Here is an 11993-nt window from a genome sequence, read left to right as displayed (position 1 = left end):
TAGGCTGGCCACACACAAGCTGACTGCGCAGACAAGCTCCAGTGACGGGACGCCTACCCAGATTCACTAAGGAGTACACACGATAGGGACGTTTAAGCCGAGCAGCTGCGTCAATGACTGTTAGATGGCCGCACACCTACGCAGAATGGATATGGATCTCATAGGTCAGACATTATGTTTCTTGGGGGCCACACGTTTTATTGAGCAAACAGGCCAATGTTGCAGTTCAGATCTCAGTGTTGCAAGAGCTGGTCCATGGCTACAAAGTGGTAGAGCTGCAGATAAATGTAGGATTACAGTGAAGGACCCATTAGATTTGCAGGAGACTGCCCGGGGCAAAGTGGTTAGACTAGCAGACCCCAGATCCAGGTAACACACTACAGGAATAGCACTGCTGATTTACGCTGTGCTGCAAGACATTTGCATAACATATAAAAGGAATATACAGTCCACAATTATATGCTGTTCTTCAGACCATTTTAACGCAAATCAGAGAACAAATATGAAACGTTTCCAGACATATAAGAGAACGGCCCTAATTCCTCACCATAACACCATATTGGAAATTCTTATGGTAATAGGGGAGAAAAAAAAAAAAAATTGCCCCAGTGTTTTCTCCATCATCAAACACAAGACGTTCCTGGCGAGGTGAGATTTGCAACCGATATTCACCTGTTTCTATGTCTACCGCATGTTTTAAAATAAATTAAAATCCAAAAGCTGCCGTATTCTTACGGAGACAGTAGATACAACAAACATAAAACGTAGATATCTAGTATCGTAACGTAAGGTGTGTGGTAATAAAAATAAAAAACCTTCTTATTTATACTTTCTAAACCTTTAATCCAAACTACTGTATAACAAAAGATGACAGGAATTATGCAAAAATCTGTCTAATGAACAGTGCCGGTGATTGGCCTCCTCCCAAATTTATAGGCGCCACCATTCTGAAACGCCAATGATAAAGCAATGAACAGAGTAACGTTAAATGCTATTACATAATAGTACAAAACATCTAGTTAGGGCACAAATGAAGGAACAAAATAAGGCAACTCTACTGTTCATAGTGCAGGTTGGCAATGATAAGGTGCAGAATGATTGTGGTCTTATGCCAGTGGTATCGCAGCACTGCAATGTCACAGCACAGATTCTCCAGGTCACTCATTTCAGCTTCTTCTCCTTCAGCAGATGTTGAATCATCAGCTCCAGATTCTCAACCTGTCCAAAGACAAGAATAGAAAGTATCCAGTCAGAGCCTGTAAAGGAAGCACAATGGAACTTGGCGTGGAAAAAAGCCGCTGCATCCTAGCACTTCATATACAGACTCAGCCGCACACAGATATTAGCGTGTTAGCGTTCCCGTTAAGCTGTTTTAGCGGGGGCGCAGCACCCTGCCCTATTTCTAAAGGGTAAATAGCACCCTGCCCTCCTTAGCGGTGCCCTGTTCAAACGGTCTGCGGGTGCCTTCACCACCCGCGGGTCGCAGGTGGGGAGAACTGCGGTGTAGCGGTCACCGTATTCACACAGACAGCAACGCTTGGGGGCAGCCCGGCATGTCCGCAAGTGCTGGGCACGTCCCCAAGAGTGATAAAAAGGGGGAGCGTCTTAAAGACACGCCCCCTTTTCGAGCGCACAAGTGTCACATCAAATTAATCAGTGCGGTCTGAGTAACAATGATTAGCGGGTGGTAAAAATGTATGTTTCTGAGAGCCGCCGGGTGAATAGAGGACGTCCACGTGCGCACGACATCTATTCACAGCGAGGGGAGAGCTTTGGGGAAGCCCAGCACCTCCGTAAGTCCTGGGCTCGCCTCAAAATAAGACGAATTGGGGGTGTGTCACGAGGGCATGCCCCTCCCAGATAAGCCACGCCACTTTTTGGGAGGGTGTGTGCAGTAAATCCCTGCCCGCACCTCAGTGCCCTGCTCCAGGTGTTGCGGGATCACTACATATGGGATTGCACTAACTGCATGAAAATAACTATTGCAAGTGTACTTTATAGCAATAATTTTAAGGCTCAAAGTAATGTATATTCTAATATGCTTCCATTAATAAATCCCTGTGTGTCCTGGGGAAAAAAAAAAATGATTCCAGGTGGCATATTTTATCTGATCCTGAGTGTGTGGAAACCGTCCAGATAGGAAGGCGTTAAATAGTAACCAAAAACAAAAATATTTTGCAGGAGATGATGTCATCAGTCTCGTACTTTCACAATCGCTGCCCTTCAACATTAACCACAATGTCAACATAACTCATAATTCAAACCCTTGAGCTGAAAGCGCCGAGTCTGTTTTCTGATGCGGAAACAAGCTAAGGAATGCAGATTTACATACGTGGTCCATAGACGTGTACAGCCAGCAGGCATGGCAGTGACCGATCGCTATGTTCAGACTCATGATGGCTTTATTACAGCGAGGGAGCCTCATGCAGGTACACAGGGCGGCTGAGGGACTGTGATAGCTAGTTATATTAATAAGGTAAAGCTAGATAACCGCTAATAAGAAAATATATCCAAACTGAGTATCAGCACCGCTGGAAAGGTTTACGCACAACAAAGAGGTATGCCAAATAAAAAATAAATACTGTACTTGGCGTAGGCGTAAGTTTGGACGCCCTGTCTTTACCTACCACCCCTTTGTTGGTAGAAATGAAAGCTTTGAAATGTCTCTGGTTCCCCAGCGGAGAGTTTGGCCTATTATTGTATGAGATATTTCTCCCGCAGATGTATTCTCAGGTCACCCTGTACAGTAGGTGCCGCATGTCTGAGGTCTCCAGTAACATTCCAGACCTGGGACGGTCAGGGCCATGCCGAAGCCTTCATCTGTCTTCTCTGTAAGTGCTTAATCGCTTATTATAAGGTATGTTTGGATTCTTGTCTTTTCATTTTTAGAAGCTGTAGTAAACCCTTTGCAGCAGTCCTTTATGTTTAGCTTAGTCCTCAGCCAGCTGCGTAGAGAAGTCTGCAGCTAAGAGCGGGGGACAAACACCATGGGCGGTAAGTTGGGTCACTCTGGTGGAAATGCGATGGACTAATCGGCCTTACGTGAAGCCAATGTCCCATTCAATGTTCTATTTCAGCTAGCTAAATTCACCAAATAAATAGCAATTGTGTGTTACAGCATACAGACACGTGTCACGTGTAAGTCTGTACCCTGCAGAGGTTGTGCTAAAAGCCACTAAACCACAAATACAATTTTTTTTGCAGTCGAGTGTACACAACACTGATCTGTGAAGGGGTCCTCTCCGCTGGCCTGACCGATATACAGCAGCACAAAGCTCTAACAGCATTAATCGGGCCCCTATGACGTGTTATATGTAGTTTCACTAATCTTCTGGTACTATTTAATACAATGTAATTATAACGCAATATTGCCCCTTTATTAGGTTGGTGGGTCGTATAGCAGAAGTTAACTGAAGCCTATGGCAGCGCTGGGCTTGTGATCCTCTTCACTCTCCTAGTTGTTTAATTACAGTCACCACAAACACCAGATGGAGAGATATTGCATGGCAAGTCCAAGCACGGCACCGCGCACACGATAACAAGCGTCTAGACACATGTGGCTTTATTATTGTATAATAAAACAAGCGCCACCTTCATTACTGTTCTGCACAACAGTGAGAGAACCTCCCTCAGATTCTCCTGTGTAACATTCTCTTGTTATATAACAGCAATCCACAAAGGTAATTACAGATATGTCCACATACTGTACATCTCATTTCCTTGTGCCTTCAACAGCTGTTCTAACCGGTAGTGCTGAGCGTCTTTTCGTGCAACTTTTTCCCTTAAATGGGTAATCCAACTGTCTGCGAAGGGTGCGAGTTGTTTTTGCCATGGTGTTAAAAACACCAGCAACGGCACCTGAACTTTCAGCCCTTGCGGCCCCCTACCAGCTTGAATTTGCACAAATTTTGCTCGGAGCATATGGGCCTGTGAGTACTTCTGTGCGAGTACGGGCAGCCGTAAAGCGTGACTTGCCACGATGACTCGAATCTCCGAGATCATTGCGGCCAAATGGATTGAGCCAAAATGCGTCTTATTCACATAGCAATGTGAATAGCATTAAAGTGATATACGGTATGCCTACATTGTTATGCGACTGCGGGTGTATCTGCATGCGAAATGCTATGTTACAGTGTCACAGCCGTTGACACTGTAACATATCATTTTGCATGCAGATACACCGGCAGCCACAGCCGCTGACACTAACGTAGCATTTAGCATGCAGATACACTGGCAGTCACAGCCGCCAGGGGCGTATCTACCCATTGGCCAGGATGGCACTCGCCAGGGGCGCCAGCCAAGGGGGGGGGTGGGGGGTTGCCACCCGTGGCCAGGGGGTAGAATGAAGACAGGGCCACCAGGACCCGGGTACGCCCCTGTGGCTCGGCAGCTTCTCAGTGCAGCAGCAGTGATGAGACGCACATGACGTCGCGCGCCTTGTCAAAAAAAAAAAAAGCTGTATTTATTCTATTGTACCAGGCAGCTGCCGGCAAGCAATGGCGGCTGCCCGGACCTTGACACATGGGAAGTTCCTAGATGTCAAGGTCCGGGCAGCCGCCATCGCTCGCCGGCGGCCTGGTACAGTACATAGAATAAATAAAGCTTTTTTTTCTTTGAACAAGGCGAGCGTGACGTCATGTGCCTCTCATCGCTGCTGCTGCACTGAGGAGCCGCCGAGCCACAGGCTGTAAGGTTTGTAAGTATTTGTGGGCTGCAGGGGGCCGGTGGCTGGATGGTGGGGGCCAGGGACTGGAGCCGGGGGCTGAATCCAGGGATTTTAGCCACGCATTACAGGCAGGCTAATGGCTGGGGAGACAGGAGGGGGGTGACTGGGGACACAGAAGTTTCGATATTGTGGTGGGGCGATGGCTGGGGAGACAGGTGGGTGATGGCTGGGGAGACAGGCGGGTGATGGCTGGGGAGACAGGGGGGGTGATGGCTGGGGAGACAGGGGGGGTGATGGCTGGGGAGACAGGGGGGGTGATGGCTGGGGAGACAGGGGGGGTGATGGCTGGGGAGACAGGGGGGGTGATGGCTGGGGAGACAGGGGGGGTGATGGCTGGGGCGACAGGGGGGGTGATGGCTGGGGCGACAGGGGGGGGTGATGGCTGGGGAGACAGGGGGGGGTGATGGCTGGGGAGACAGGGGGGGTGATGGCTGGGGAGACAGGAGAGGGGTGCCTGGGAAGACAGGAGGGAGATGGGGATGCTGGGGAGACAAAAAAGGGGCTGCCTGAAGAAACAGAAGGGGGTGCTGGCTGATAAAACATGGGTGTTTGCTGGGGATACAAAAGGAGGGCTGGCTGTAGAAACGTTATAAGTAGAGAGTAATTATTCAGAAAATATGGGAGGGCGTCAGTCCATTACTTTGCCAGGGGCGCACGGATCCCTAGATACACCCGACAACCGCAGACACTGTAACTTAGAATTTCGCATGGAGATACACCCGCAGTCACAGCCGCTGACACTGTAACTTAGAATTTCGAATGGAGATACACCCGCAGTCACAGCCGCTGACACTGTAACATAGAATTTCGCATGCAGATACACCCGCAGTCACAGCCGCTGACACTGTAACATAGAATTTCGCATGCAGATACACCCGCAGTCACAGCCGCTGACACTGTAACTTAGAATTTCGCATGCAGATACACCCGCAGTCACAGCCGCTGACACTGTAACTTAGAATTTCGCATGCAGATACACCCGCAGTCACAGCCGCTGACACTGTAACTTAGAATTTCGCATGCAGATACACCCGCAGTCACAGCCGCTGACACTGTAACTTAGAATTTCGCATGCAGATACACCCGCAGTCACAGCCGCTGACACTGTAACATAGAATTTCGCATGCAGATACACCCGCAGTTACAGCCGCTGACACTGTAACATAGAATTTCGCATGCAGATACACCTGCAGTCACAGCCGCTGACACTGTAACATAGAATTTCGCATGCAGATACACCCGCAGTCACAGCCACTGACACTGTAGCATAGAATTTCGCATGCAGATACACCCGCAGTCACAGTTGCTGACACTGTAACGTAGCATTTCGCATGAGATAAACCCGCAGTCACAGCCGCTGACACTAACATAGAATTTCGCATGCAGATACACCCACAGTGACAGCCGCTGACACTGTAACGTAGCATTTCGCATGCAGATACACCCACAGTGACAGCCGCTGACACTGTAACGTAGCATTTCTACTTCAGGGTCCACAGGGTGACCTTGGGGTATAGCTGGATCCTGGATCCTCGGGCACCACGGAGTTAAAGCTTTTAGCTGCTCCCAGGATGCACTTGGGTCCAACCTCCCCCATACCCCGCCCCCGAGCCACAGGCACCTCAGTTTTAGATGGTGCCCGGCCGGAGTCGGGTCACCCTGCGGGGTGGGCTGCAGGAGCAGCCCCCTAAAGCTTTTAATTTTTTATTTAACTTAGTTAAATTTATTTATTTTTTACTATTAGTTTTTTCTCTAGAGCAGCAGCGCTGGGCTGTCTGTACAGACGCCCACGCTGCCGCTCCTTCTCCCTGCTGGCGCCGCGACGCCAGCACTGAACTGGGGATCGCGGCGGGGGAAGCCAGAGTCTGTACTAGCCGGACTCTGGCTTCCCCCGGGACTGCTGCCGGAAGACGCCGGGGAGATCAGGTAAGCCGCGCACCGCTGATTAGCGGCGGTGCGCGGGTTCCTTTTAAATGCAGTCCCATGCCCCCGGTCTAGGGGACAGACCGGGGGCGCTAGCGGTGGCGGCGGGCCCCCCCTCCAGCGGAGGCATACCCCGCCAGACCACTAGACCACCAGGGTTAATATCGCGGCAAGCGGGATGCCGGCAACCCGGGGGTTAATATGCTAGCCAGGGGAGGAAGCCTTCCCTGTCTAGCGGCTCCTCCCCTCAGCTCAGCGCGCCTTTCAGCTCGGAGTCTGGCGTCGCTGAGCTGCAGCTACTCGGCCACTCCTCCTCTGAGGTCTCCAGCGGCCATTTTCTCTGTGGCAGCGTGGATACTCTCAGGGAGCACGCGGACCGGTCCCCCTGTGTACCTCTCCCCCGACAAGGACAGTGTACACAGCGCTATAGCCCTCCCAGACACTGAATCTGGGAGGTTGATTGTAGTGGAAAGGTGCAGTGAGTATATCTTCCTGCATGGTATGTGACTTTTGCTAGTGCTGCCTGTCTGTGTCTTTTTTCTACTTACTGTCAGCCTGTACCTATCCCTTTCCTTCTCCTACAAGCCCTACAGGTGTGCGGGGGAAGGGTGTTTCTACTGACCTCACCTATATAGATCACGTATTTGTGAGGTCCGTCACATACAGTTGTGTGCTACACGGTGCCATATTGTGGGCTGTTGTTCAGCACACTGGTGAGTGCGCACGTTTTCTTCCTAAGTCATGTCTGAGGAGGAGATTGAGCACTCCGGGGCTCCGGTATTGTTCTCCTGCAGGCGCTGTTCTGCAGGAGTGGATAGGGAGGATTTGTCACAGGACGGCCTGTGCGGACGGTGCCAGGCGGTCCCTGGTACGTCTAAACCTCCCATTTCGCAGGAGCCACCATGGGCGATGTTTTCCCAGGTGCTGGTGTCCATCGCGGACCGTCTGTCGGTCCCGACTGCCGCCCCTACTAGGGCGTTGCCCCAGCCTGCCATCCCCCATTCCCCGGGTGTCCCACAATTATTGCAGACTCCCCCGGGGTCTCAGCCTGTTGGTCCCTATGCGGGGTTGCCAATGTATATTCAGTCCACCCCTGTGGCACAGCCGGCTGTGGTGCCGTTTCAGGCTCCTGTGACAGCTCCTCCACCCTGGGTGGATGCGCTTTCCCACACTGTCCAAGATTTGGCGGCAGCATCTTCGGCTTTTCAGTCGATGTTGCGCAGTGACGTGCCCTCCAGGGCGTCTAAACGCTCAGCCATGGCACAGGCTGCGCATCTTTCGGATTCTGAGGGGTTCTCGGATGATGGTGAGGTACAGGATGACTCAGCCTCAGTCCAGGATGTAGACACTAAGTCTTCCATCAATGTGCGGGCTCTGGTTAAGGCGGTGCGGGCCATTCTTCTGATTGAGGATGAGGCACCCGCTCCCAAGTCAAGGTATCCTAGTTTTAAAAAGGCTAAGGTTACTTCTACAGCGTTCCCCTTGTCTGATCAGTTGACTGATCACATGGCGGTGGCCTGGCAGACGCCCAGTAAGCGTTTCCTGCCACAGAAACGCTTGGCGTCCAATTATCCATTCCCGGAAGCGCATTGTAAGAAATGGGAAACTCCGCCTGCAGTCGATTCCCATGTAACACGCCTCATCAGGAGTGCTACTTTGCCATTGCCGTCTATATCCTCGCTGAAGGATCCTACGGACAGGAAGGTGGAGACTTGTCTAAAGTCTATTTATTCTCTCTCAGGGGCTGTAGCCCGGCCGTCCATGGCCATCTCCTGGGTGGCCAAGGCCATTGAGGGGTGGGCCAACGCCTTGGAGGACACGTTTACGGATGAATCTCCGGACGTCCAGAGGGCGTTGTTAGGACAGATGAGAGATGCCGCCTCCTACATTGGAGAAGCATCTTTGGATGCTAGCCTGTTGACCTCTAGGGTTTCGGCGGCAGCAGTGTCTGCTCGTAGATCCTTGTGGTTGCGGTCTTGGAGAGCAGACGCGGATTCAAAGAAAGGCTTGGAGGCCTTACCTTTTAATGGGGAATTACGATTTGGTACGGACCTGGACAAAATAGTAGATACCCTGGCAAAATCCAAGTCAGCCTTCTTCCCTTCAGCTACTACACCTGCTAAGGTCCGGAGCTCGGCGTTTCGTTCCTTTCGGGTTCAGGGCAAGGCAAAGGGTCAGTCCTTCCCGAGGCAGTCCGCACCCAAGACCGCCTCAAAGCCAAAGAAGCAAGCCTGGAGTGCTAGGCGCCCTTCTTCCAAGCCAGAAGATAAGCCTTCTGCGTGATGGGACGGGCCTCCCTCTGGGGGACCCCAGAGTGGGAGGCCGACTTCTTCAAATCGCCCAGTGCTGGCACAATACCACCACGGATGCCTGGGTGCGAGAAGTGGTCTCCCAGGGGTACGCCCTGTCTTTTCGGCACAGGCCGCCTTGCCAGTTTTTTTGCACAAGTCCTTCTCAGGACAAAACCAAGGCCTTGCAGGTTCAGGAAGCCATAGAGGCCTTGCTGACGGCGGGGGTCATTATACCCGTACCACAGTCTCAACGTGGGATGGGGTATTACTCTACGCTGTTTCTGGTGCAGAAACCCAATGGCTCTCATCGCCCCATCCTCAATTTGAAGTCCCTGAACAGGTTTCTCAGGGTTCCCAAATTCAGGATGGAAACTTTGCGTTCCATCATACTGGCGATGGAACCGGGGGATTATATGGTCTCCCTGGATATCCAGGACGCCTACCTCCATGTGCCTATAGCAACATCGCACCAACGGTTTCTGCGGTTTGCTATTCTCCACAACCACTACCAATTCAGGGCTCTACCCTTTGGTCTCTCCACGGCACCAAGGGTATTTACCAAGGTGATGGCGGTCATGGCGGCTCACCTTCGGAGCCAGGGGATACGGTTGCTACCGTATCTAGACGACCTCCTCTTGCTGGCAAGCTCCCCGGAGGTACTGATCCAGCATCTCCACCTGACGGTCGCTTGTCTACAGGCGCACGGCTGGTTGATCAACTGGAAGAAATCCTCCCTCATCCCATCACAAGGGATGGTTCATTTGGGGGCCCTGCTGGACTCTCGTCAGCAACGGATTTTTCTGACTCCAGAGAAGGTCTCCTCCTTACAGCTGCGGATTCACAGTTGTCTGAGCAGTGGCAGAGTGTCGGTGCACTCAGCGATGAGAGTTTTGGGGTCCATAGTGTCGGCATTCGACATGGTGGAGTTTGCCCAGTTTCATTCCAGGCCCCTGCAGGGGCTGATTCTTTCAGAATGGAACGGATTGCCACACAGGATCCGCTCTCAGATGCTGGTGTTGTCCTCGGAGGTGCGTCTGTCCCTAGCCTGGTGGCTGCAGACAGCGCATCTCCTGGAGGGGCGCCCCTTTTGGATCCCGGAATGGGTTCTGCTCACGACAGATGCCAGTCTCCGGGGTTGGGGGGCGGTGACAGGCTCCTTGTCACTTCAGGGTCGTTGGTCGGCGGAGGAAGCGATTCTTCCCATCAACATCCTGGAACTGCGGGCAGTATACAGAGCCCTGCAGTCGTCCGGCACCGCTCTTCACGGAAGGGCCGTTCAGGTGCTGTCAGACAACGCCACCACGGTGGCGTACATCAATCACCAGGGAGGGACTCGCAGTCGAGCTGCGATGTCGGAGGTGTCCCGCGTCCTGGCTTGGGCGGAGCGCTATCTTCCAGCTCTCTCGGCAGTTTTCATCCCAGGAGTCCTCAATTGGGAGGCAGACTTCCTCAGCCGTTACGATGTGCATCCCGGGGAATGGTCGCTTCATCCAGAGGTATTCCAACTACTCGTGGACAAGTGGGGGCTGCCAGAACTGGACCTGATGGCGTCCCGTTACAATCACAAGCTGCCTGTGTACGGGTCAAGGACAAGGGACGCAGGCGCAAGTCTGATAGACGCGCTGTCGGTGAAATGGCTGTTTCAACTGGCTTACTTGTTCCCTCCGATATCTCTGCTGCCTCGGGTCCTGCGCAAGTTCAAACAGGACGGAGGCACACTGATCCTGGTGGCCCCAGCGTGGCCCAGAAGGCCGTGGTACTCCGATCTGCGGAGCCTGTCCATCGACGCTCCGTACCTCCTACCTCAACGGCGGGACCTGTTGTCTCAGGGGCCCTGTCTTCACCCGGATCTGGGTCGACTATCTTTGACGGCGTAGCTCTTGAGACAGCCGTCCTGAGGTCTCGGGGCTTTTCTAGCTCCGTTATTACCACCATGCTGAGGGCGCGCAAGCCTGCTTCCGCGAGGATCTATCACAGAGTGTGGCACACTTACTTTCAGTGGTGCGAGGCCAGAAACTATGATCCCCAGGTGTTCCGAGTTTCGCGTATTCTGGCTTTCCTTCAGTCCGGTTTGGACTTAGGATTACGTCTTTCTTCACTGAAGGTACACGTGTCTGGTCTGTCGGTGTGGTTCCAGCGCAGGATCGCTGCTATGCCGGAAGTACACACCTTTTTCCAGGGTGTTTTGAGAATCCAGCCTCCCTTTGTGCCACCTGTGGCCCCGTGGGATTTGGCGGTGGTTCTTAGGGCCTTACAGGGTCCTCCTTTTGAGCCCTTGGAGTCAGTGGAGCTCAAGTGGCTAACTTTTAAAACTGTTTTCCTCTTGGCAATTGCTTCTGCCAGGAGGGTTTCAGATTTGGGGGCGCTTTCTTGTCGTCCCCCTTTTCTGATTTTTCATCAGGACAGAGCGGTGCTTCGCACTCGTCCTGATTTCCTGCCTAAGGTGGTTTCCAGGTTCCACATTAATCAGGAAATTGTTGTACCAGCCTTTCAGTCACCTGATCTTTCGGCTGGGGAGACTTCCTTAGACGTTGTAAGGGCACTCCAGGTTTATGTGGACCGGACTAGTTCTGTGAGGAAGTCGGATTCTTTGTTTATCCTCTTTGGTTTTCACAAGAGGGGTTGGCCTGCCAACAAACAGACTCTAGCCCGTTGGCTTCGTTCTGTTATTATTGAGGGTTATATGCAGGAGGGTTTACCTGTTCCAGCCTCGGTTAAGGCTCATTCCACTCGGTCCGTGGGCCCTTCTTGGGCTGCTAGCCGTGGCGCCTCTGCTGTTCAGCTCTGTAACGCGGCCACCTGGTCTTCCATTCAGACCTTTTTGAGGTTCTATGCGTTTGACACCTTTGCCTCTCAGGATGCATCCTTTGGGCGCCGGGTTCTCCTATCAGCACAGGAGCGTCCCCGCCCTTAGTTGGACTGCTTTGGGACATCCCCAAGGTCACCCTGTGGACCCCTATGGACCCTGAAGTAGAAAACAAGAGATATGGTAAGAACTTACCTTTGTTATCTCTGTTTCTACGAAGTCCATAGGGTCCACAGGGCACCCGCCC

At 52.3% G+C, this 11993-nt stretch overlaps 1 protein-coding gene across 1 annotated transcript in view; it reads right to left on the bottom strand.

Moving 5' to 3' along the window:
* Positions 1-556: 556 nt before the first annotated feature.
* Positions 557-11993, bottom strand: part of TDRD1 (tudor domain containing 1) — a 197311-nt gene continuing 185874 nt past the window's right edge. Inside the window, exon 23 of the mRNA XM_088456052.1 lies at positions 557-1218. Coding sequence (XP_088312178.1) covers positions 1162-1218 — 57 coding nt within the window. The 3' untranslated portion in view covers positions 557-1161. The remainder of the gene's footprint in view (positions 1219-11993) is intronic.

The sequence above is a fragment of the Taudactylus pleione genome, unplaced genomic scaffold, assembly GCF_031769625.1.
Source record: "Taudactylus pleione unplaced genomic scaffold, aTauple2 ptg000685l, whole genome shotgun sequence".
NCBI classification, from domain to species: Eukaryota; Metazoa; Chordata; class Amphibia; order Anura; family Myobatrachidae; genus Taudactylus; species Taudactylus pleione.
Note: the sequence above shows the minus strand (reverse complement) of the source record. Positions and strands in the feature narration are given on the sequence as shown.